Genomic DNA, 26212 nt, shown 5'->3' with positions numbered 1-26212 from the left:
AAAAATTCTGGCAAAGCTTCAATAAGTTCGTGTGACTTAGGGATCAGAACAATAAGAATCCCTTTGCTAGTGATGGATGATATAGGTATTTTTCTAGATCACAGAAGGTTAGTAAGAAACTCCACGTACTAAGGTGTAAAGAAAAATTCCTTTCCTTTACAAAAATATTTGAAGTCATTCTCCTGAGAAATGTCTACTTTATACATCATTCTTAAGGAGGTAAAGAAGCTGATAGAGCAACTGTCCTTTGCCAACAGAACACAGATCTCAAGTCTGCAGCGATTGGCCACTAGCGTGCTCAGAAGCAGTCTAGAGTTTCTCAGATCTCCATAGGATATGTCATTAAATCTTCTCCTCCTGCTGGGTCTGACTTCTGGGAAAAAAGCATATGGTATAAAAATTACTATATTTGGTTGTGAATACTAATGATTGCTCGGGAGGCTCATCCTTCAGTTTCTCTGGCCTTTAGCATCTAGTTGGTTATAAATGTGACATGATTTGATTTGATTTAAAAATCCTTTTGAATTGGTGGTTCAGAATTTACACTATGAAACGGATCTGTAAAATCAGATACGCACATATATGGAGAGACATACACATTTATTTATGGTGTTATCCCATTAACAGGTTGTAAAATTAAGGCAAGAAAACCAAGGACTATCTAAGGCTAAGTTAACATAGGTGCTTGATCTTCTTAAATCAGCAAAGTCTGGAAATAGATTCAGCACAAAGACACGTATGTCTACACGCACCCAGACGTATAAGTGATAGAGGGCAACACTGTTTTCCTCTAGTGTAGGAAGTGGAAACTCAGCGACGTCACAGGAGCTAAAAAGCTGTGTATCAATTTCTATACAGACACGGTCTTAATCATTGTATGGAACACCAGAAGAGAGTGTTTTGAAACGCACAGAAATTATTCTATGATCTACATAAAAACAATCCATAGCGTTTTCTGTGTTACAATAAATTCGCCAGTTCAATTTCATGCATGTTACGTTCCACAGGGCATATTCTGTAATACTCAAATCCCAACATGGCTAATAAAAATAATTCCAGGGAAAGAATTAAGAGAAATTTGGTTAAAGGTATGATTTTACTTCACGTAAACAGCTTTCTAAAGATTTGTATAAAGCTAATTCTGCTGGCTCAGTACTGTAAGAAATAGAATCGTGCTACATGGTATGACAGTAATAGTGTTACCTCAGAAGGCATAAATCACTTGGCTAATTTGGCTAATCACATAAGTAGTTAGCATACACATTTTATTTACCAAGGCCAATAAAAAAGAACTCCCAGAAGTTGGCTATATTTGAATCAAATGTCACTGTCAAGATAAGACAATATCGATTCCATAATACATACTGTTATTTTCTAGTGTATCCATAATGAAAAAGTCCATCATGAAAAATAATATAAAATATGGATTTTGTATCAAAACTCTGTCAAAAAGTACAGTTCACATCAGACATTAATAGCACCGGGGAGTTAAAAGATTAATCCAAAGACAAATACATATTACAGATATTTCTTTGTTCTTCACTTACCATGATGCAAACTGCAAGGATTTAACCTTTAAGGGTTAAAGAGTTTAATCAATGTCAATGTCTGATCTTCTGAAGGCGATAAAGAACAGTCTGTCTAGCGATACCCAACAGAACATCACTTTGTCAAGCCACAAAGCGCCCAAAAGCTTGTCAAGTAAGTTACCAGAAACCTCTTTGTGGTTAGAACTCAGCTCCTTCCTGCTTGACCTATTATTTGATATTTGACCACTTGGTTGCAAGACACTTGCTCTTTCTAGCTGAAATGTCACTGGGGCATCTTGTCAGCTCCCCGACATCTCGGCCTGACATACAATTTTACTTTTGTGTGCTACAAGGCAGAAAATGCAGGGCAATGGCCTTGTTTTAAATTCTGTCAGCATCAAAGATGGGCGTCACTCTTGGGTCCTACCAACAACCAAAACAAAAAAGGAGTCTATTTTGAAGGTCAGAACAGCCATTACCTGGAAGTTTTTCAGCTTACACTATTTAGCATTACCTGCTATCCTGGTGCGGGAACTGTCCTTATGAAGTGCCTAACCGTGCCACAGAAATCCTGCCAGCACAATTGCTCTACTCTCTCATCAAATGCAGACTTGATAAAAGGCTGGGTTTTCAATGCCTGCAGGGACCAGATTCAGCAGTTAACTTAACTTGTTCAAATGGGCAAGTGGTATCATGTAGCTTTACAAGGAGCAACCTGACCTTCTCACATTGACCAGGAGTGACATTATTGTGCAGGAGGGGAAGCAGTCACATCATTTCTGTTTTGCACAACCTGCTTAAAGTTTGCAACTAAATGCTTGTCTTCAGTCGAGCTGACAAGAGAGAAGAGGGGGCTCAGTGAACCATGGCAGGACTGCCATGAAATGACAGGAATCATTGGCATACATTTCAAATAGCTCTTTCAATCCTATTAAAGTATTGCAGTCCTGCTTTAAAATAGACAAGTATGAAACAACTTTGATAGATAGAGACTAAAATGGCTTATTGATTTTTTTTAAGTCTGAAGGAAATTACCCAAAATGTGTCATTCTTTAACATTTAAAAATATGTTACATAAAAATGAGCAACTGTGATAATAAATAAAACTTAGAGGGGGAAAAGTTGGTTATTTCATTATTCAAGGAGATATAGGCACCTGCACGCATCGAGATATCACACGATTTTTAAAAATGCACTGCTACTTGTGCTGAAACAAAAGTCAACCGATAAGAAAATCCCCCTTCAAAACGATTTTAATTGTACTGTGAACTCTTCCTGCATTTTTGTTTTTATTTCATAAAGTCATTATCCAATCTGAGTTGGTCTTTTGACATTAGCAGACATAGTCACTGGAGAGGAGAGGGATGACGTCAGAGGATTTATAAATGTCTCCTTTAAGAAAGTGTAAGTTGTATCCAGTTCCGCTTTCAATGGCAAAAACTCCCCCACACCAACTGTGTCAGCAGGAAGAGCAGCTCTTGAAGGAATGGAGAGATTTGAGTGGTCTCGTGATCCTGTCTATGATATAAAGAAGAAAAATTAAATAAACATAGAATTGAAAACTCTTTGTTAAATGTTTTATCTTTTTATTTGAGAGAGAGAGAGAACACGTGCGTGTGCATGGGGGGGAGGGGCAGAGCCAGAGAGAGAGAATTTTAAGAAGGCTACACGCTCAGCACAGAGCCCCATGTGGGTCTCGATCCCAGAACTGTGAGACCATGACCTGAGCCGAAATCAAGAGTCAGCTGCTCAACTGACTGAGCCACCCTGACGCCCCTAGAATTGAAAACTCTTAAACAGAATCTAAAACCACAAACAGGAAAGTGGGCTAATAATCATGGTAATATGAAATGGGATAGAATTGCCATTTAATTTTGCCATAAACTGTATGATACTACAGAAATATTATTTTCCAAATGTGATCGAATCCCTTATGTGTTCCATGGCACAAACTTTGCAGGACATGGAGAGTTTGCCTAAGCAGTAAAACACTGTATAAAAATTTTATAAAGTTATTGAATCAAAGAGTCAATACAACCAGTCATTTTTACCTCTGCTTCCACTGATAATTTACAGAAACCAATGCTAAGAGTGTTTATTTCATTGTGCTACATAATATGTGCTATATAATATGGAAGATCTGACTGCTTAGCAAAGGAACTTCGAGGGGTGCCTGGTTGGCTCAGTCGGTTAAGTGTTTGACTCTTGATTTGGGCACAGGTCATGATCTCATGGTCGTGGAATCTAGCACCAAGCCACGGTCCCACTGACAGCGCAGAACTACGTTAGATTCTCTCTCACTCTCTCTCTCTGCCCTTCCTCTGCTCACACTCGTGTGCTCTCTCTCTCTCTACTCAATTCTCAAGAAGAGAGAGAGAGAGAGAGAGAAAGAGAAAGAAAGAAAATGAACGGTGGGTATTATGTTTTTTAAATCTATCAGCCAGACTCATTTCATTGACAAATACAGCAGAAAGTAGCACACGGAGATATAAAATGGTAGTTAGATGAACTTTTTGCCTTTTCCTTTGATAATAATGCCACCACTCTGTTTTAATAAAAACTGTTCTAAGTATTTGGAAGTCATATATCAAAACATGGGACTACAACATGAAAACTATTGGCCACATGTTTTAAAACATTACTGGTATCCAGAAACTACTGGAAGCCAAATTTAAGAAATCCACACATCTGAAATACTTGAAAACAGGATTAATATTTTGATGAAGTCATACATTTAAGCCTTAAGTAACACTGATAATCAGTAGTTAACATGAATGAAGTTTTCTCAGTAAAGCAGCCAGGTATTATTTTATGACATTTATTGATAGTAAGTAATGAGTGATCAATTGTACGTCAGAATTTTCCAGATTCCCAGGAAATAAATGTTGCTGAGACCGTAAGTCTAGTCATACGTGTCTCCATTGAAAACCACACTTTACATTGCAGAGTTTTTTTAAAAACATTGTTTTGGTAGATTCTCTTACAGTTTTGACAATAAAGCAGCATATACAAACTATACGAATCTGCTTTATTATGTCACATTCTCCAAAAACATTTCTACCTGTGGAAACAAGAAGGAAGTCATCGCTGGCTTTAGGAAAGTAATAGACATGCAACTGTTGTATATGTTACCATTTTTGTGGATTTTTTAAAACTACAACCGGAGGAAAATCAATGGCTGCACCTAACACCTAGTTCAGCAATTTTCTTTGATCTCTTTTCCTTTGATTTCTTGATACTCCACTGTAAGCCTACAGCTGACGGAAATCATCCCTTTTTATGCTGGAAGTTAAAAAAACACCTAAAATGACCACTTGGATGACTTTATGAAGGAGAGGGCTTAGCTCATCCCGATGGAAGGAAAAGACATCCCGAGATCAGGTGCTGACCCTGATTAGCGGCACTGATGAAGTTTCAACCGCAAAACTGTACTATGGGGCCTGAGCATCTCAGGTCAGAAGCTGAACAGAGGCATCTCATTACATCAGGAGCTGGAGCTATAGAGTCCTGCACTCCTACCGCCAAGAGAAACACCTTTTCTGATTTTGTTTGTTTGTTTGTTTGTTTGTTTTGCTGTGTGTCTAAATGGGCAGCATCGTTACCGGATTGATTTTGCGGGTGCAAAGACTAGAGTGCTAGCCGCTAGCTTCTCATTCTGTCAGACCTGAATGAGGGTAAAGGCAATGCGGGGAAAAGCAGGAGATGGGGAGGCCTGATTTCCTTCTTTTTTTTTTTTTTAATTTTTTTTTCCAACGTTTATTTATTTTTGGGACAGAGAGAGAGCATGAACGGGGGAAGGGCAGAGAGAGAGGGAGACACAGAATCGGAAACAGGCTCCAGGCTCTGAGCCATCAGCCCAGAGCCCGACACGGGGCTCGAACTCACAGACCGCGAGATCGTGACCTGGCTGAAGTCAGCCGCTTAACCGACTGCGCAACCCAGGCGCCCCCTGATTTCCTTCTTAATACAATTTAGTTACAGCCATAGTATTCTTTATTATGATGAAAGGAAACTGTCAGGCGAGGCTTCAAAAGTTTGTTGTTACATCTTTCTATTTCAAGTTCTGGTCCGAGAAAACTATACATGACAAGAGAGGAGCGTGAAAATCAGACGGAGGAAGGACAGGTCGTCTCAGAAGGTACTTCCTTCTGACGCCTCAGACTAGAAGAGGCCGACTGTGCCAAACTGACCAGTCGTCACTCCTGTTTGGCAATGTTAAAGGGATGTATGATCTACTCAATTCTATACTCTGTTCTTCAAGTTTCCTTTCCTGTGCTTGTGACTCCAACAATCAAACGCGTTACATACACATTAGGAAGACCTTTAGGGAAGGGAAAGTGAGACCTTTAGGGAAGGTCTCACTGCTCATTTCTCCTTAATATTCTCTGGGTCTTGGCACTCTACAAAGGGGTTCGCTTTCTGCCTTTTCTCATCTTAACTTTTTAATATGTCTTTTCTCTACCATGTTGATCGAAAGCATCTTTTCATCTCACATAACATTTTTTTTTTAACTAAATAAGCTTGAAATGGAATGTTGGGTCTAGCATTTCAAATTGGAGTCTTACTTCTTGCATGTTGTCTTCTGACCTTATGTCTTAACCATGGAAAATAATCTCTTAGAAAAAGAGATTTTTAAAAAGATTTACACCCCCCAAAAAGGTATGCCCTCCACCGAGTAAACAGATTTACTTTTGTGTAAAGTAAAAACACTTTTTTTGTTAGTAGGGTCATTTGCTATACTCTATTCACTGCTAGAAAAACTTGTTTTTTCATGAAATGGGATAAAATCTGATTTTAAGTCACTTAATAGCTTGTAAACAAGCCAACAAATCTCTGGTGAAATCTTGATTTGAGAATGTGATGTTAAAAAAAACCAGTAAATATGAACTATTTTTCTGGTTTCAAACAGTATCCAGAAATACACCGTAACACTTTTAATATAACACCCAGAGTACGAGACAGTTAAATAACTTTTTTATCAGAGACCATTAAAAGTTAATATTCACCACCTGATCTTACATTTTAAATCTGTGAAGTCCATGGTCATTTGAATGACTTTTTAAACTGCTGAGGTATTCTGGTACTCTCTCATGTAAATCTAAATTTAAGCAATTTTTCAAAACGAAATTAGTTACCTGAAATAAAAGCTAGGTGTCATGTGGATCTTTATGGAAGCACTTTTATTTACTCAATAAGCTGTAAATGATTCTATTTGAACTGTTATAGTCCATCAGCTAAATATATATTCCCAATACAAAATGTGTTCACTACATTTCTGCATTTTAAAATTTTTATGAAATACAGTAATTGGACATGTCCAATAGCTATTTTTCAAGGCTTTAATATCTTAGTTTTCCAAGAGTGTTTTCCCAACAACAAAAAAAGGTAAATAAAGCATTAGTCTAATAGTAAGATAATCACTCAATAAATTGTCTATAAATCAAAGCCCTTTTGCAGACCAAGGCTTCTGAAACAATGATACCATGCTATTTGTCTCCTGTGTAGCATTTATGATCGAGTTAAGTCTTCCAGAATCTGGTATGGTGACAAGGGAGCGGTGATGTGATTTAGTAAGCAGGATAGTACTTCCTGGAGATTCTGCCAGGCACATAGCAAAAAATACTGGACTGGAGACGCAAAGACTACAGTTTTTCCTCCTGCTTCTGTTACAATCTAGCTGGGCCATTTCAAGCATGGGAGTGAGTCCATCTACACATCCCATGCCTACAAAAAAAGGAGCTACATACTTTACAGCTCTGCAGTTCTACAGGTCCACAGAATGCCATGTGTGATGGCATACGACATTAGTGGTAACACCCAACTTTTGCAGATGAGACCCAGAAATCAGCTTCCCAAAATAGTGCCTAAGATTTTGAGGGAATGTAGATAGGAGGAATACATTTTGCACAGAGTTCTAAAAAAAAAAAAAAAAAAGTCAAGTAGATAACAAGACGAGCCACAGTTTAGATAATGTGGCTTCATTCAGTTAAGTCCTGTAGTACATTTTTTATTACTTTGACCTCCATGATGATGTTTTAAGCTCTGTAAATTATTGACTTGTTTTAAGTAGAGCGCACAGCTACACAAAAACTGATGAAGGGATCAAAGTACCCACAAGAGGGCCTTACAATGAGGCTCTCTCGCCATCTCTACTTTATCTGCTAATGTGTTCTTACCACTAGAGTCTCAGTATTCAGTATCAGAGTCTTCTTCCTTCCAAATACTTCGAGTTAATAACCAAATTCTACCTATTTTCCAGTTCTGCCATATTGACATCATAGGACACCGCAGTCTGCCAAAAGTTGGCAATAGTTACCTATATATAGTTTTCTCTTGTGGAATGCCCAATCATATACCTGTATACACACATTTATATGCACCTGATAAACATGTGTACATATATATACACACTTGCTACATGCATACATTATATATACACACACATATACATATATGTGTGTGTATAAACATATATATACACCTGCAATGACATCATTAAATATTTACTCCTTGTAGTTACCAATTCTAACTTTGAGTTACCAATGCCAAACCTGCAGGAGTATCTTATGCATTCTTCTCCCCATAAGTCATTAAATTTTAGTGCGGACCAGTTTGGCTCTTTAGCTAACTGACGTCAACACATGCGGGGGTACGTGAGTCAGCGGAGAGTCTAGATAGAAAACAACCTAAGAGGCCTGGATACCTAGAGATTCAGAAGGAAGGGCAACCATAGAGGTAGAAGCAAATATAAAAGAGAGACAAAAGATATTAACAACATATGTGATTCACATTACAAAATTTCTGTCCTCAGGTAGACATTCAGCATTGGTTTAAGAGCCAGAGCTCTAAAATTGATCTATCTGGTTCAAAATCAGCCTTGACTACCCAGTTGATATGGCAGGTTAATTGAACTAGCAGCCTTGATTCTCTGTGCCTCCCTGTAAGCACATCCTTGGCCATGTGACTTTGCAGCTCTTTGCTTCTCTGTCCGGCCCCATCTACCATTTCCTCACTTGTACTCTGCAGTCGAATCACATGGAACTTTGTGAGTCCCTCAACATGATGTCCCCATACTTCACACCCGCTTCCTATCCGTCCACTATCTGAATATCCTTCTGTCCTTTGTGGGGCAAATGTTTCCCCCACCTTTCCGACTCTGTTCTAGGTTTCCCTCTGTTAGGCCTTTCCAGATCCTTGCCCCACCCTTCATTAACTGCCATTAGCTTTAACACCCACCACACTTTTATATTCCTTCATGAGTATTTCTTTTTCTATTTTTACCTATTTGTATTCACTTCTATCTCCCCTATAACGCACCTGGTGTGATGGAATCAGGACTTTGTATTCCTAGCACTTAGCAGAGTATCTGGGACTAAATAAGATTTCTGGTGAACAAACCACTCATGTTCTTACTTCATGATGTTGGTCTCCTATCTGCTATTTGGTTTTTCATGTATGTACGGATTATGTCCCAATTTAAAGCAGCACAGTATAGTCAGAAGGATATGGGCTTTGAAGTTGGAGAGACCTTGGGTTCCAAACTTGATCCTGCCATGTATTAGCCAGGTGACCTTTGACAAGTCACTGAACCTGTGCGAGTAGGAAGAATAATCCCTCCTAGGGTTGTTACAAGGATTAAATGAAATAATGTACACAAAAGTGCATAGCGTTTAGTAGCTTCCCTTCTTTACCTCTCTTTTTACTGTTCTCAGACGATAATAAGTTCCGAATTTAACGTTATAGCTAACATGTATCGAACACATATGTCAGGCATGGTGCTAGGTTTAGCTTCATAGGCATTATCTCGCTTCTCACAACAACTCACTGAGAAAGTACCACTGTTACCCTCATGTTACAGTTGAAGAACTGGGGCTCAGAGAGTAGAATAAATCACTCCGTGTTGCACAGCTTGGACCGTAGTAGAAAGAGATGTGACTCTTGATCTATGATTCTTCTCCCCTAATGCTTGACCACTACCTTATCGCGCTGCCCAAAGAAGACAGCCTCAGGTTTATTTTATACCCAGAGCTCTTTCATAAACATAGTAATGGCCCAACAAATCTCTGTGAATCTGTGAAACTGGGAAATACGAGTGCATAGACTGTACTACAGGCTAAAAATAAATGTTTATATTTTTGATAACATATTTTATTATGGTCACACATTTAAATATCCATGGTACTGGAGTAAATAAATAGATTTTATAGCATTTACATAAAATTAAAATTCGAGCCTTTCACCAAAGGAGCTTATATGTTATTATATTCAGAGATAAAATTCAGCACTGAAGTTTTAAATTACACTAGAACATTTAAACTTTAACTTTAAATTACTTTAAAGATGTCTCGTGCCTGACAAGATAACAATTCCCATGTTTTTCTCTCTTGGATCTCCTGACATGACTGAGGTTGGAAAAAGAGTCAAAGAATTTTCCCGGATAGCTTTTGTTTTTTTTCTCTTCCTACTTCCCTTCACAACCCTGTGCTCCCAGTCTGCCCCTGCCCTGGCAATTCTGATACACCCTATGGTAAGATCTTACACTAGAAATGGCCGGAAAATGCAAAGGTGGCAATTTCCTCCCACTGTGTCTTAGAAAAGTGTATTTGCAAACAACTCAGAGAGAATTTGAAATGTAAATATACCCATTTATACCCATGTATATAAAAAGGTACAAAAATTGAATAAATAAAAATGTAAGCATACTATTTAGAAAAATACCATTGAGGGGCGCCTGGGTGGCGCAGTTGGTTGGGCGTCCGACTTCGGCCAGGTCACGATCTCGCGGTCCCTGAGTTCGAGCCCCGCGTCAGGCTCTGGGCTGATGGCTCAGAGCCTGGAGCCTGTTTCCGATTCTGTGTCTCCCTCTCTCTCTGCCCCTCCCCCGTTCATGCTCTGTCTCTCTCTGTCCCAAAAATAAATAAACGTTGAAAAAAAAATTAAAAAAAAAATAATAGAAAAAAAAAAAAGAAAAATACCGTTGAAAAACTGAAATGACAAGCAGGTAAAAGTATGTGCAATACACGTGATAGCCATACGAGTGGTTTTCTTAATTTACAACAGACTCCTGCAACTAAAGAAAAATGAGAACCTGGGGCGCCTGGGTGACTCAGTCGGTTAAGCGTCAGACTTCAGCTCAGGTCGCGATTTCGCGGTCCGTGAGTTCGAGCCCGCGTCGGGCTCTGGGCTAATGGCTCAGAGCCTGGAGGCTGCTTCCGGTTCTGTGTCTCCCTCTCTCTCTGCCCCTCCCCCATTCATGCTCTGTCTCTCTCTGTCTCAAAAGTAAATAAACGTTAAAAAAAAACATTAAAAAAAAAAAAAGAAAAAGGAGAACCTAATTAGCAAATAGGGTAAGGATAGTATAGTACTGAAATTGGGTTCAGCTGTCACAGAAAACTCAAAACTTTGTCAGTGGCCTAAATAAGATAGTTTATTTCTCTCTGATATGACTGTTTGAAGCTATCAGGCATGTAAACCGCCTCTATCTTAGGCTTCGTAGCTTTGGTATGTGCCTTCCACCTCAGGGCCCAAAATGACTGCATAAGTTCCAGCCACTTTGTCTGCCTTCTAGGCAGAAGAAAGAAGGACAAAGAAAAGGAAGAGGACCACTTACATTTAAAGACACTTTCTAAAATCATAACACTTTTGCTTACATCCCATTGGTCAGAACTTGAGTTGCATATCTCACTAAACTTTAGGGATATCAGAAATGTAACTTCTTTTCCCCCTGAGTGGCCCAGGTAATATTTAGAGGTTCCATTACTAAGAAGCAGAGAAAACAGGTGTCAAGAAACCACTGGCAGCCTCTGCCCCAGATATAAATTGGCTGTTTGGTTAGAAAGAAAGGAATACAATAACCAATAAACATATGAAAAAGTGCCAAACCTCATTCAGAATTCACGAAAGACAAACACAAAACATGCCAGTGAAGACTACCTTTCACTTATAAGTAGGCAAAAATTTCAATGTCTGATGACACCCACTGCTGAGAAGGTAGGGAAACAGACAAGCTCAGACCATGTAGGTAGGCAGGGATGCCAGCTGGTGCATCCTAGCAGGAAGACAAAATTTTAAAGTTTTTTTTTAATCTTTATTTTTGAGAGAGAATGAGAGACAGAGTGCGAGTGGGAGGGGGGCAGAGAGAGAGGGAGACAGAATCTGAAGCAGCCTCCAGGCTCCGAGCTGTCAGCACAGAGCCCGATGCGGGGTTTGAACTCATGAACCGTGAGATCAGGACCTGAGCCGAAGTCGGTCACTCAACCGACTAAGCCACCCAGACGCCCCTGGAAGACAAAATTTTAAATGTACCTATCCATCCATCTAGCAATTCCACTGCTTAGGCACTGCTTCTGTGGCTACACCTATAAACGTTCACCAGGTTTTTTGTTTTGTTTTGTTTTGTTTCTTACGGAAAAGAGTTTTTATGTAAAACCAAAGGGTCCATCAACAGAGTGCTATTCAAGTGAAGTAAAGTATGACACAACTGTAGAATACAACCATTACAAAAAATTAAGGTGACTATGTAAACACTAATATATAAATATGTCTAAGTGAAAAAAGTCTCAGTACTATGTGTGCATATAGAGAGAGAACCCATTTGTATTTTAAAAATATAAAGGAGTCACACACAGCCGTACATGCACGTATGTTTCTTTCTGAAAAAGGAAATCACAATAAAGTGTTAACTATCTTTGGAGTGTGAATGAAGGGGGTAAAGCTTTGAAAGTTCAAAATTTTTTCCATGGTTTTTATTTTCAAAACTATTTGAATCACAAAGTCGCACGTGTACCCCAATGTTTATAGCAGCACTATCAACAATAGCCAAATTATGGGGGCGCCTGGGTGGCTCAGTCGGTTAAGCATCTGACTCTTGGTTTCGGGTCAGGTCATGATCTCAGGGTTCATGGGGTTGAGCCCTGCTTTGGGCTCAATTCAGAGCCTGCTTGGGATTCTCTCTCTCTCTCTCTCTCTCTCTCTCTCTGCCCCTTCCCTGCTTGCACTCTCTCTCTCAAAATAAATAAATAAATGTTAAAATTTTTTTAAAATAGCCTAATTATGGAAAGAGCCAAATATACATCAACTGACAAATGCATAAAGAAGATGTGGTAGATATATATAATGGAATATCACTTGGCAATCAAAAAGAATGAAATCTTGCCATTTGCAACAATGTGTATGGAACTAGAGAGTATTACGCTAAGTGAAATACGTCAGTCAGAGAAAGATAAATATCATATGATTTCACTCATGTGGAATTTAAGTAACAAAACAGGTGAACATAGGGGAAGGGAAGGAAAAATAGGATAAAAACAGAGAGGGAGGCAAACCATAAGAGACTCTTAAATACAGCAAACAAACTGAGGATTGCTGGAGGGGTGTTAGGTTGGGGGGGATGGGCTACATGGGTGATGGGCATTAAGGAGGGCACTTGTTAGGATGAGCACTGGGTGTTATATGAAGTGATGAATCACTAAACTCTACTCCTAAAATCAAATAAATAAGTAAATAAATAATAAATTTAAAATTTTTTCATTTAAAAAATTTAAATATTTGAATCATAAACAAAAACTACAAAACTAGCAGTCTGAAAAAAAAAACTACAGGTTGATTAACAAACAAGTGGGAAAAAATGTTAATCCCCAACAGTAATCAAAAATGGAAAATAAAAATATATTTGTAGCAAATCAAAATTGAATTTAAAAAAATTATGATACTAAATGTTAGTGAAGGCATTATGAAATAGGCATTTATAAGTCGGTAGTGATTATATAAATTGATAGAACCATCTGGACTATAATTTGGCAGCTGTTTTAAGTGGATAATACCATTTGACCCAACAATTCCATATATGACTTGGTTTATTATATTAATAATAACAGACAAAAATTGGAAGAAGAATCCCATATTCAGCATCAGAAGTGTAGTTAAGTAAGCTATAGCCACTTGATGGAATATTATGCAGCTATAAAATTGAAAGTTATGAATTTATGGATAACATGGAAAAATGTTTAGGTTTGACCAGAGGTCAGAAAACTTTTTCTGTAAAGGATCGAATAATAAATATTTTATGCTTTGCAGGCCATATGTTCTCTATTGCAACTACTAAATTCTGCCAGTTTTGCCCCAAAGCAGCCATAGACAATATGCAAATGAATTAGTATGGCTGTGTTCCAATAAAACTTTATTTATGAGCACTGAAATTTGGATTTCACGTAATTTTCACATCACGAAATAGTCTTTTTCTTTTTTTTCCAACCATTTAAAAATGTAAATGCCATACTTAGCTTTCAGACTATACAAAAACAGGTGGCAGGTGGATTTAGCCGACAGGATTTAAACTGTGCCAACCCCTGCACTAGACCATATATGTGAAAAGGTAATACACGAAATCGCATGTGATAACTTGCTTTGAGTGTTTGGAATTGTTAGCATTTTCTTTCAAAACTTCTGTATTTTCCAAATTATCTACAATAAGCATGCCTTACTTTTATAGCCAAAACCTTTTATTAAAAAGGGCTAATTTTATGTATACTGAAACCCGTATTTTAGTATAGTTATGATTCTGAAATATGTGGTCAAAATGAAAATGTAAGGGGTTAAAGGTCCCAAAGGGTAGGTCTTTAACCACGTGTTTTGCAAATTCTGAAAAGATCTTATAATTTAGCTGAGAATACTTTCCTATTTCAGCATCTTCCGTTACCTAACTCATACCTGCAATTTGACATTGAGCAAACACAAGTAATTCCAAGGAGTAACTTGTTCTCCTACTCTGCACAAAAGCAACTCCTTATGTAGAGCGGCTACTTACAACTTGCGTGCCTTCATTTTATTCCAAAATAGCCCTTCCAGCTGCGAAATTACAACTTCTGTGGTCAAAATGTACACGTGTCATGCTCTATCTGGGAGCCATTAGGCAGAAGTTTTCTGACCACTTTTTCATTATTGAAGAATTTCCTCTTAAACTTACACATTTTTTTTTTTTTTAGTCAACGTCAAAAATATAACAATAATCTGAAAGCTATAAATGTAGACCTTTTAGCAGTGTGTTTCTCCCCGGGTGAAATTATGACCACGCTCTCAGATAAAGAGGAGAAGGAGGAAAGAGTCATCTAAAATTTAAAGCTGTTTGAAAGAGAAGTCTTTCCTACATCTTACTAACATGGAAAGCATCTGTCAATCACATACGCCAACCAAATTAGCGATACGTTCACATTTGGAAATTTGAAACTCATTTTTCCCATGCCCCTCCCATCCACGGCTGTTTTAAGTTATGTCCCCTCATTTTACTACATCACACCTAAAATTTCTAGCAATTCTTCACAGAATGCTGCAAACAGTCTTTATTCTCTTTGACCAGTGCCGTGGCTGGGCCTTTCTGGAGGGGCTGGTTACCTTTAGTTAAAAGAACACAGTCTCTCTATTTCCCAGGGAGAGAGAGAGAGAGAGAGAGACACTTCAGATGTAAGACAAATCATGTGATCTGGGGTTCACATCTGTGGAATGCCTTCAAATCACAGCAAGCACTGGGGAGTATGTTCCAAAACAAATCACTTAGCTGGCAATGACATTTCCTTTACATGATAGGCGGGAATGTTATTTCTGATAGAAGCAGGACATTTCCAACAGTCTCAAACCAAACCCATCTCTCTAGGGAGGACATCCTAAAGAACCGTGAGAATAGTGCAGCAACCACAAAATTCCAAAATAATATACCTACAGATTACATTTCAGGAACCCATTCCCTACATTATCAATTCCATATGACAGATTTTCCCCATGCTCGCATAATGCATAAAACATATCTAAACCCACATCCACCGTATCTTCGATCAGCTCCATTCATTAATCCTTTCAATAAATATCTATCGAGTGCCTACTATGTGCCAGACATTGTTCCAGGTGCTGTGACAGAGCCGTGAATTACACACATTAAACTTGTCTATCCTCAAGGGAACTCACACTGTCCTAATCTCACTCCGGAGCCAGTTCTCCTTAAATTAGAATTTGCGAAAATACCATGTAACTGCACAACTGTAGTGTTAAGTTTTGATACACGGGGCACGGGGAGTTTTCCAGCCTCATCGTTCTGTGGATACAGATGAGGTTCCAGGAGTGAATTAGTTACAGTTCCCTGGTTCTTCCCTGACCTGCTGAACACAAGACCTCAAATGCCCCTGCGCAGGCCCCCTCAAGAGCTGCTGGGCAGCCGCAATCCCTCCCCCAGCTCCTGCCTGCAACGTATTAACCGGCTCACTGTGCCATATGGGTGATGTCTCTACCCAGAATTGGCCATATGCCCACCCTTCCCTCTCTGTCACCTATAAACTGTGGCAACTCTGATGAACCCAGTGTCTCGCCGTGTCTGACACCTGTAGGTCCTTTTTCTAAAAATCCAGATGCCAGTCCCTAGGCCTGCATGGAGAAGCACTAGGCATTTCTCTCCACTTCCCATCTCCTCCTCTGGGCACCTGCCCACAAACCCTCCACCACTAGTCCTTTACCAATCAAAACCCTCATTCAAACGCACTTCCCCAGAGCCGGCACACCAGTTTTTCAAAAAAGCTTCCCCTTGCTTGAAATGCAGTTCATGCTCAGTGTAGGATGTCCACAAGGTAATGATTTTGACATCGGCTTCAAAGCCGTTTACCAAGATTTTCTTCTTTAGTTATTGAAGACAGTGTCTCTTCCCTTTCTCTAGCCCAAACGCACTTTTGATATTTGTAAACAAGCTATCTCTTCAGACTTATCTCTGTTTCTTACTTCATCCCTTCTTTATTGCATATTTCCTTGCTATTTAAGAGCATTCCAATTTGCTACTGAAGATAAGAAAAAAAACGGGACACTGAAATTCAAAATAAGTGGTAAAGCCTAAAGGGAGAACCTGCCAGACACTGTGAGACACAGGCAGAAGTCGTATGTTCAGAATGCAGTAAGTTAGTGCCCTCAAAGACAGGTTACTTACAGATGATGTGGAAAGACTGCATCATAAGGTAGAGATATGTCACTTCCAGGCTCATGTCATTCTTAAATTGGCCCGAGAGCTGCAGGGAAAAACCCCCAAAGCTGCTCAGCAGCCCCAGTGGCAAGCTATAGCTGGTGGCCGGACATCTTTGTCCCGTATCTCTCCTGGAAGACAAGTATGGGTGAGTGGCCCAGGCACCTTCTGTCTCCCGAGCCCCCTTTGTCAAACCACCGCCCCCATCCCCACTACCCCACAAAGAGTGGAGCAGGTTGACGCAGTGGAGAGACACAGGTCGTAAGAACACCACATAGCCAAAACGTCAGGGAGTATGGTCCTTCCGCTGCTGGCTCCCTACCGCATCGCTTCTGCTTCTCGTCGCGTGTCTGAAATTGATCGGATAAATCATGTACTTGAGTATCTTAATGTGCTCTGGGAGGCCTTCTGTCCTGTGGCCTCTGGGGTAACTGCCTGGCGTCGAGGCGATTTCCCATAAGACGCCTCTGCTCCCCAGTACCACCCAACACCCTATCCTGAAGCGTGCACTGCTGTCCTGTCCGGTCTCCCGTCCAAGAGTCTCCTTTCCATGCTGCTCCTTCCCTTTCAAAGGAGGCTGCTTCATCAGGTTTGCACTGTTCTTCACGACGCGCCTCAGGTATCACCTTGCCCCCAAACATTCCCTGCCACCTATCACCTCACGTTCAGGTGGGATGCCCCCACTCTGTGCTATCACAACAAGCCGCCCCGACTTTTATAACATCACAGCATCACAACCTGCTGTTTGCTTGGACCCGTGCGGCTCAATACGCTGGCCACGAGCCACATGTAGTTGTTCCAGTTCTCATTAATTAAATTTTAACTCAACGTAAATTTCAATTAGAAATGAAAGTTCGGTTCCTCAGTCACACTAGCCACACACCCGCCCCGGGCTCGACAGCCGCATTCCCATCACAGTAAACTCCGATGTTTGTTTGTCCCTCTCTCACCAGTCGCTTCACTGGTGCCTGGCACCTAGCAGGTGCTCCAGATGTTTGCTGCTGTCGAATGAACGGACTGCTTTGTAATCTATATTCCAAGGAAGGCCATGGAGAAGGGCATGCTTCAATATTAAACTTTTCTCTCTCTGAAAATATTTGTAATTCACAGAGTTTCACTTTCACTTTCTTGAATTTTGACTTTCTTCGATCCCTCCTTTCTGGAGGGTCTGGAGTGTCAGGAGGGGCCTCACTGTTCCCTTCTATGCTTATCTTTCTCAACCTTCTGGTGAATGTCATCGTGGCACTTTACGCTAGGCTACTCTGAAAGAGAAAGAAGAGGTCAGTGACGAAAGGCAAGAGGAAAGTTATCTTGCCAACTGCCCATGCTCAAGACCCCCAGGCAGGAATCCTAGCTCCCTTCAGCTCCATTTTTCTATATCGGAGAAACATGCATTCTTACTCTACAGCTTTTAATTTTTAATTTTGACACTCCCTTGAGAAAAAGATTCTATTCTATGCCAAATCTAATTGTTTGATGTGAACCTTCAAAGTTTCCCTTGAGTTGAATGTCTATCTGCTTGGGCAGAAAAGGGGAAAAGAGGGAATTTACATTCACTTTGCTAAACATTAGCATCTTTTGTTCAATCATTTGAATGCAGGACGGTTAGGGGGAAACAGCTTAGAGAACAAGAGTTGACACATACAGTGTAAAATCTTTTAAGGTGCTTGGATTCAATGAGGGAGAAAGTGAGACGGAACCACATTTCAGCCTCCTAACCGTGCTCCAGTCTGCGGGAACTTTGTGACAGGTCTCTTTCAGCTACACTTGACTGGCTTTTGCTGACATTCAGCTGTCAGACAGCAACCCTTTACCAGGCCCCTAACATGCTCCACAGATTCACCCAATTAACTCGCTTTCACTCGACACGGCAGCAAAAAGCTTCATAATAGGTGGTCAAGGTGCACGGTGTCTGCCTGCCCTCGAACTGCTCACACACAGCAAGAGGTTTAACTAGTTTTCTTCTTGCCCGTGTGTGCTCACAACTAGTGTGACTACAATTTAGTCATCCCGTGTATTGAATTGGACAGGAAAACAGGAAATATTATAGTGATGCATTAAACTGCTCAAAAGCAGACTTCTAGATGACTAACGTTCCATTCCTTAGAATTGAACTTCCTTAGGCCCTTCTGAGAGAAAGGTTTGAGTGTTAGATTACCAAAAGTTAGTATCAACTAGCAATCAATTTATAGTTAGCTTTTCCACGATATCACTAATAACAGTATTACATAGAGATGACTTGGAATAGAAAAAATAGCATTTGAGAAGTGACGGCAGAAACGTCTAGGCACACAGTTCAAGAGGATGGAATGTAGCCTTTGCTCATAAACATCCACTTTTTGGAGGAATTCGACAATAATTTTTCTGCCACTTTTTGTCGTGCTATTAGGCCTTTCTGATGAAATACATTGTCCTTGAAAATATGTTTGGCTAAGAAATCGAAATGTTTATGCTTTACTTTGAAAACATAGCTGAATAATTTACACATTTTCTCTCATCTCCCGGTATGTTCTGACCTAAGCATATAATCCATTTCCATTTACTTGAGCTCTGAAAATCTGAAAATTATGGGGGGGCGGGGGGAAGCTACATAAAGCAAGAGAAAAGTGATATAAACTGGACTGTCTTTGGAAACGTATCCTTGTGAAGCTCTGTGATGAAGAAGGCACTGAAAAGGTCATTTTCTGATAGGACTCTTCATTAGTGACATCCAAATGCAGATCTGTATAGCTATTATTAAGACAGAGTTAGGGTTTCAATTCTAAGTATCCAGCCTATCAGTAATCAAAGGTGAAAATCTAACTACAGGAACGGGGAGGTCCGGCCTCCACCACCATGAACCAATGCTGGTGGTGATGTGCCATGACAGGGCAAAGCAGAGTTTAACCACACCTTGCCATTCTGTGTGAATCTAAGAAGACTCCCTAAGCTTTGGTCTATGGCCACACCACCCTGAACGTGCCTGATCTCACCAGATCTCAGAAGAAGCCCCCCTAAGCTCTGGAAGTCAGGTCTTTGAGTAGCAGTGCCTCTGCGACATGTCTTCAAATTAAAGGAAATCTTTCACTACACGAAATGTGTATTTGTTGTTTTGAACACTGCTCACTTCTTACCGGAAGCTCAAGGCGAGGGGAGATCTTGACTGAATTGCTGAGCAATTATGAAGCCACCCTACATCCACCTTATTCATTAAGTCCTGCCAACTTTTCCTTGTCTGTCTGCTATGTGACCCTCCTCCAGATCCGCTGTTACTGCCCTCACACAGATCATCGTCACTTCTCACTGGGACTTCTTTAATAGGACTTCTCACAATTCATCATAAGTATTCATGTATATGGTCTGCCCTCTCACAGAAACCATCAGATCCCTGAGAGGAAGTTTCTTATTTCATCCCAGTAAGGATGGAATATGATATAATGCTTAAGAGTGAGGACATGGTTCACACTGCCTAGGTTCAAGTCTTGGACTCTACACTTGATGCTTTCTTCGTTGAAAGGAAGAACTCACCACCTCCCTTTAGGTAAGGAAAATGGGAATTAAATTAGTTAAAATCCATACAGTGCTTGGCACCATGGCTGGCACATAGGAAGCACTCAATAAATATTGGTTGTCATGATTTTCTTACTACTATATCCTTAGTACGTGGCACGGCATGTAATACGTAACAGGTACTCAATAAATACGTAGTGAAGGAATAATTAGTTAGTTCATCATTCTTCAGTCATCATCTCAGGATGACATAAAAAATAAAATTCTTCATGAAGAATAAGAGTCATAGACTTAAACATTTGAGTTCTGATGGTATCATTTTACAGAAAAAAATAAGAACTGAAAATATCTAAATTTTTAAAACTCCCTAAAAATTTGGGGAGTCTCTGATATATCTTTTTTTCTGAACAGATAACCATCTGAACAGGAACCATCATGAAGCTGTTCTTTCTTGTTCCACAGGCATTATTTTTGTTCACGCTTACTTTAAGGATTTGATGTCTAATTTGAGGACACTCTCATTATTTCCAGAACTTGAAAAAACGTGGATAGATGGTTCATTTAAAATGAAAATTCTACTTGAATACCATTTTTAAATGTTTTTAGTTCCTTCTCCCCAACCCCACCCCGAAAATATCTTTCTACTTCTATCCCAAAGCTACTGAACATCTTAACCAGACCAGGAATTTGGATCAATAAAATAAAGGAAGTATTTCCTAGGCTGAAATGAACCCCAAATGACAGGCCATGCTTTGTTAATATGCTGGATTTAGGGCTCACGTTAATCCAGCACCAAGTCACCTTAATTTAACTAAATCTGCAAACACTCTATTTCCAAATAAGGTCACATTCTGAGGTTCTCAGTAAACATGAATTTTCCAGAGGACTCTATTCAGCCTACTATACCAACTATTTTTTTATTATTTTTTTGTACCGTTTATTCATTTTTGAGAGACAGAGAGACAGAATGCAAGCAGGGGAGGGGCAGAGAGAGAAGGAAACACAGAATCCAAAGCAGGCTCCAGGCTCTGAGCTGGCAGCACAGAGCCTGATGCGGGGCTTGAACTCACGAACCATAAGATCATGACCCGAGCCAAAGTCGGACGCTTAACCCACTGAGCCACCCAGGCACCCCATTACTATACCAACTATTAACAACATAAAAAGAAATGAGTTAGGGTTATTATTTTTAAAATTTGGGACTCAGGGCACCTATATAGTTCTGCTTCAGCCTGGTTTAGATAATAATGTAAATATTAACTCAAAAGCAAAACCTTGTGGATTTCCTAAGCCCAATTAACTTTTAAAGATCGTTGTTCATGAACATCATTTCTGGGGAAGCTATATATTTAGTCTTCAGATGTTACTTAACAAATGGAACAAATATTTTTTTAGGCATAGTAATAGCTTAAAGTTTTTCTCTCCTTCATTTCTAATTGCTGAATATTTTACTTTCATTGTAAAGCAAATATGTTCAGAAATCAGTGGAGTGTTTTTAAAATGTATTCAACGATGCCATGATAAACATAAGCTTACATCCAAAAATTCCACAAACACCCTATGAAAGAAATTTTTAATATCTATGAACGTTAAGGTCTCAGAATTTCTATAACATATGTGCAATGATGATTTCTAATACATACAAGCAGAGACGGTTTATAATAATAGTCCTACACACTGTTTGCTGTTCCATTACCCAAACTCATGTTGTACCAATTTCTTGTCTCTGCCAAATTCCAAAGTAGCTCGATTTGTTAGGATCACGTCTTTCACTTTTTAAATGAACAAAAGTTTATTACAATTGGATATTATTGATGCAAAAAAAAAAATGAGGCAGACTACCATGTTAATTTTACAACCTAAGAAATAAAACCTGTTTTAAAAAAAAAAAAAAAAAGTATTAAAATATAAAAGCACTATTTCCGCCTGCTACCAATGTATCAGGCATTTACAACGGATCTTGCAAACTAACTAAATAACACGTTTTTAGGCACAGCTACCACGATGCCAAGCAGAAGGCGCTCTCACGCTGACTGCCATGCTCTGTGCCTAGAACAGGGGAGGTACTGTGAGGCCTCCACGGTTCCTTCCTACTTTGAGAACAAGTACAACTTGTAATTCTATGCTCAGTTGATTAGGACATAATGGAAATAGCATTATATAATAACAGCAGGGGCTTTGCATATATCCTTTCTTTAATCTTCATACAAACCTAGAGATTGAAGTTACCATTGTCCTCATTTTTACATGTGAGGAAACGGAAGCATTCCTGAAGACACTGGTAATTGAACCAGGACCACATGGTTAGCAAGAGGTGAAGCCAGGATTAGAATAATCCCACTCCAGAGCCCACACACCCGGCCACGATGAATGGGTGGACTCTGGAGTTGGACTGCCTGTGCTCACATCTTTGCTTCAGTACCCAGTAGGCCATACGATATGGAAATAATCAAGGTAATGGCATTGAAAAATACCATATACCCATAGCGGTGTTTTAAGTATTAAATAAGTTAACACATATTTGATTCTGAGAATGTTGTCTCACACAGGGAAAGTACTGGATAAAGTTACTCATCTTGGGTAACTAACTAAAAGTTAGCTCATCTTGGGGCACCTGAGTGGCTCAGTCGGTTAAGCATCTGACTTTGACTCAGGTCATGATGTCACGGTTCGTGGGTTCGAGCCCCGCGTCGGGGTCTGTGCTGACGGCTCAGAGCTTGGAGCCTGCTTTAGGTTCTGTGTCTTCCTCTCTCCCTACCCCTACTCTGCTCACACTCTGTCTCTCTCAAAAGTAAAATAATAAAAACATTGACAAAATTAAAAAGTTAGCTCATCTTTCTCCTCCTTCTTTTCCTGCTCCACACCAACTCTCTGGCTCAACAGACCCTGTTCTGTTTCATGTTCATAGACCATGCCTTTACCTGGAAGATAATTTCCTTTGGTCATAAGGGGGCTTCAGTAAGAAAACAATGATGACTGAGGCCAAAAAGAGAACTAGTAGCCACAATAGTTTACAAAGAGCCAGGAGTCTGACTCTTTGGCTTATTATGGGTGATGCTCCCCAAGTTCTCTGAATCTCATAATACTTGTATCACACAAAATATTTATAAGGTTATGTACGTGGGTGTATTTTGAAAGCTGTGAAGAATTAGAAACAAAATTATCATCGTTACAGAAAACCAGACGAAACGAAACCACGACTTCTAGCTTGACATTGTGTACAAGCCAGCAGCATCCTGTTTCCGCTCACATAGTCCTCGCTGTCCAGAATTCTTTATTCAAACCCTATCATTCCTTCAAAATCAAGCTCAAACACAAATTTTCAAAAATATTCCCCAACCACCCTAGTCCAAATAAATCTATCTCTTCAAACTCCATGAGCATTTATCATCTTACTGCTTCATGTAAGTCTGTCCTGACTCACCAGCTAGATTATCAGTTCCAACAAATGAGCAACCCATCATTGTATCTTTTTATATTCAATCCATGTGCAGATACAACTATCTTCCTTGCATAAGAAATGGAAAGAGAAAAGAAATGGAAAATCTAAAAGATTTTAGGATTCAGACAAGGGAACAAAATTCACTGAGTGATTCCACAAACTTCTGTTGGGTACTTAGAAGCGGGTCGAGCACCACGTGGGCACTAAGGATGATTACACACCATACCTGACTTCCAGACCCCAAGCTCAGCAAAATGAAAAATGTACATAGGCCTGCAGTCCTTGATCCCGATCTAGTTCTAAATACAGGTCTTGGGGCGCCTGGGTGGCGCAGTCGGTTAAGCGTCCGACTTCAGCCAGGTCACGATCTCACGGTCCGGGAGTTCGAGCCCCGCGTCAGGCTCTGGGCTGATGGCTCGGAGCCTGGAGCCTGTTTCCGATTCTGTGCCTCCCTCTCTCTCTGCCCCTCCCCCGTTCATGCTCTGTCTCTCTCTGTCCCAAAAAATAAATAAACGTTGAAAAAAAAATATTAAAAAAAAAATAAATACAGGTCTGGTCTGAATAAGTAGTAGTGACTCAGTACACTCCCCAAAGGTGTTAAGTTCGTTCTTGGGACCGGATCCTTTTTATTTCTCTTCCTAAACTGTTAAGAAGCACTAAAGTAGAGAGTTTACCAATGCTCCCAAGATCTCTTCCAAACCAAGGACAGTTCCTGGAACAGGCTGGAACTTTAGCAAGAGTTGGAATAGAAACATTCCAAGTCTGATAACTTGAAAATGAATTTATTAACCCAAGTGCTAATAAATCCCATCATAAATAATTGGAGGAATATGTCTAAATTCCCCTATATGATCCCAAAATAAATAAATGATTTGTAAGCTAAAATCTATTCATTTAATAAATATTAACTCACTGCTATTGCATGTTTGTGATATGGCTTCATATCAATGAGACTGTGTTTTAAATTTTTTTTTAATGTTTATTTACTTTTGAAAGAGAGAGAGAGAGACAGAGTGAAAGCAGGGAGGGGCAGAAAGAAAGGGAGACGCACACTCCAAAGCAGGATCCAGGCTCTGAGCTGTCAGCACAGAGCCCAACACGGGGCTCAAACTCATGAACCACGATATCATGATCTGAGCTGAAGTTGGACACTTGACCGACCGAGCCCCCCAGGAGGCCCGAGACTGTTTTTTTAAAGACCGTTCTCTCGCCACTTACAGAAAGAATAGCAAGCACAATTTCTTGTCATCCTGCATATGACATACTCTACATGCATCTCCAAAGTTCCGAATTCATAAATTAGTGTTTGTTCCTGGCACTGATGTAAAAAGGTCTTTTTACATTTCCTTTTAAAGATTTCTGCTCTTCTTTTCCTCACACTGATGAAGCTGCCCAACTGCCATCATGCCAGTTCTAGGGTCGCTGAATTAAGTGCATCAGTGACAGCAGTGACAAAGCTGCTAACAATGCTGAGAAGCACACGTGGAGCATAGATTCATTACTATGTTGCCATGAACTTGAGAGGAAATGGGAATTCTTCAAGGGAAAAACTAACATCAAATAGAGCTGACAAGACAGCCAGCAGTTTGACTCGGGATCTGTCTCCTTATCCAGTCTGGTTTGGGTTCAGCAGCTGAAGTTCAGGGTTCAGGGCTATTCTCAGGGGGGCTGACTTTCCTACCACCAGACTCTAAAATGGCTTTGTTTCTTTTTTTAAATGTACTATTCTACGTTGCTATTAATGTTGTAAGAGCTCTTGATCATAGTTTAAAATTCCAGAACACCCTATATCTTTTTCTATATTTCTTATGGTACAGAAAAATAAATTGGTATTTTTTCTTAGGAATATGGAATGTCAACACATAAGGATTATTTGTTGCAGAAATTGTGATTTTCTATGAAACTCAGAAATGTATCATAAAGCACTCTCTTTACTTGAACTTAGAACGTAAAAGAATAGTATTTTTTATTCTTTGTGTTATGTTTAAGGACTACAGATGGCGTACTAGTGTGTTCCTCACCATCACCATTATTACTTATTTATTGTACTCCAGTGGTATGCTAGATACTGAAGAAGATATAAACAAAGACACAATCCCTGATCTCAGGTGAACAATTCAAATCCAACCACATATCAGAAATCTCTTTCCTTTCCTGTATTCCTTCCCTTGAGAAAGGGAGTCAGGGAGACCACAGAAACAACCTGGTAAATGATAACTTGACATAACAGATGATCTTAAGAATAAAGAAATTCTGGACCCAGAGAGACAGAGAACCAACTACAGCCACAAGCTTGGCTTTTTGATAACTGAACTTCTAAACAGGCTGGTGTACTTGAAGTTAGGCCACATAATTTGGAATGTGTGACAGAACTTTTAACAAACTACTTATGCCCCAGGTATTGCGCTGACATCTACAAATAGAACAATCTTCTATTCATGGTACTTCTAGTCTAATTGTGTGAGTCAATCAACAATCAATTACAATAAGGTCTGTAAATGTTATAACAACATAATAGGTGTTGTGGAAGAGACCTGAAATTTAAAACTTGGGGAAAAAATCAAATAGGTAAAAGGTGGAAAATAGTATTCTAAGCAAAGGAATCAGTATATACAATTCTCATGAAATTGAGAGCCTGGTTCTAATTTTTTACTAATTTAAGTAAAAAAAAAAAAATTGATTGGTAACCCTATAGATGCTACAGCTGGTAACCTTATATTATGTCTTGGCATTTTGTGCTCAAAAATGAATTGGCTAATT

At 39.6% G+C, this 26212-nt stretch overlaps 1 protein-coding gene across 1 annotated transcript in view; it reads right to left on the bottom strand.

Moving 5' to 3' along the window:
• Nucleotides 1–581: 581 nt before the first annotated feature.
• The window catches only part of CCDC171 (coiled-coil domain containing 171), a 315466-nt gene continuing 289835 nt past the window's right edge, over nucleotides 582–26212 (bottom strand). The window contains 1 exon segment of the mRNA XM_043566993.1: nucleotides 582–3047. Coding sequence (XP_043422928.1) covers nucleotides 2835–3047 — 213 coding nt within the window. The 3' untranslated portion in view covers nucleotides 582–2834.

Source organism: Prionailurus bengalensis, chromosome D4 (assembly GCF_016509475.1).
Source record: "Prionailurus bengalensis isolate Pbe53 chromosome D4, Fcat_Pben_1.1_paternal_pri, whole genome shotgun sequence".
NCBI classification, from domain to species: Eukaryota; Metazoa; Chordata; class Mammalia; order Carnivora; family Felidae; genus Prionailurus; species Prionailurus bengalensis.
This window is presented reverse-complemented; position numbering and strand designations above follow the sequence as displayed.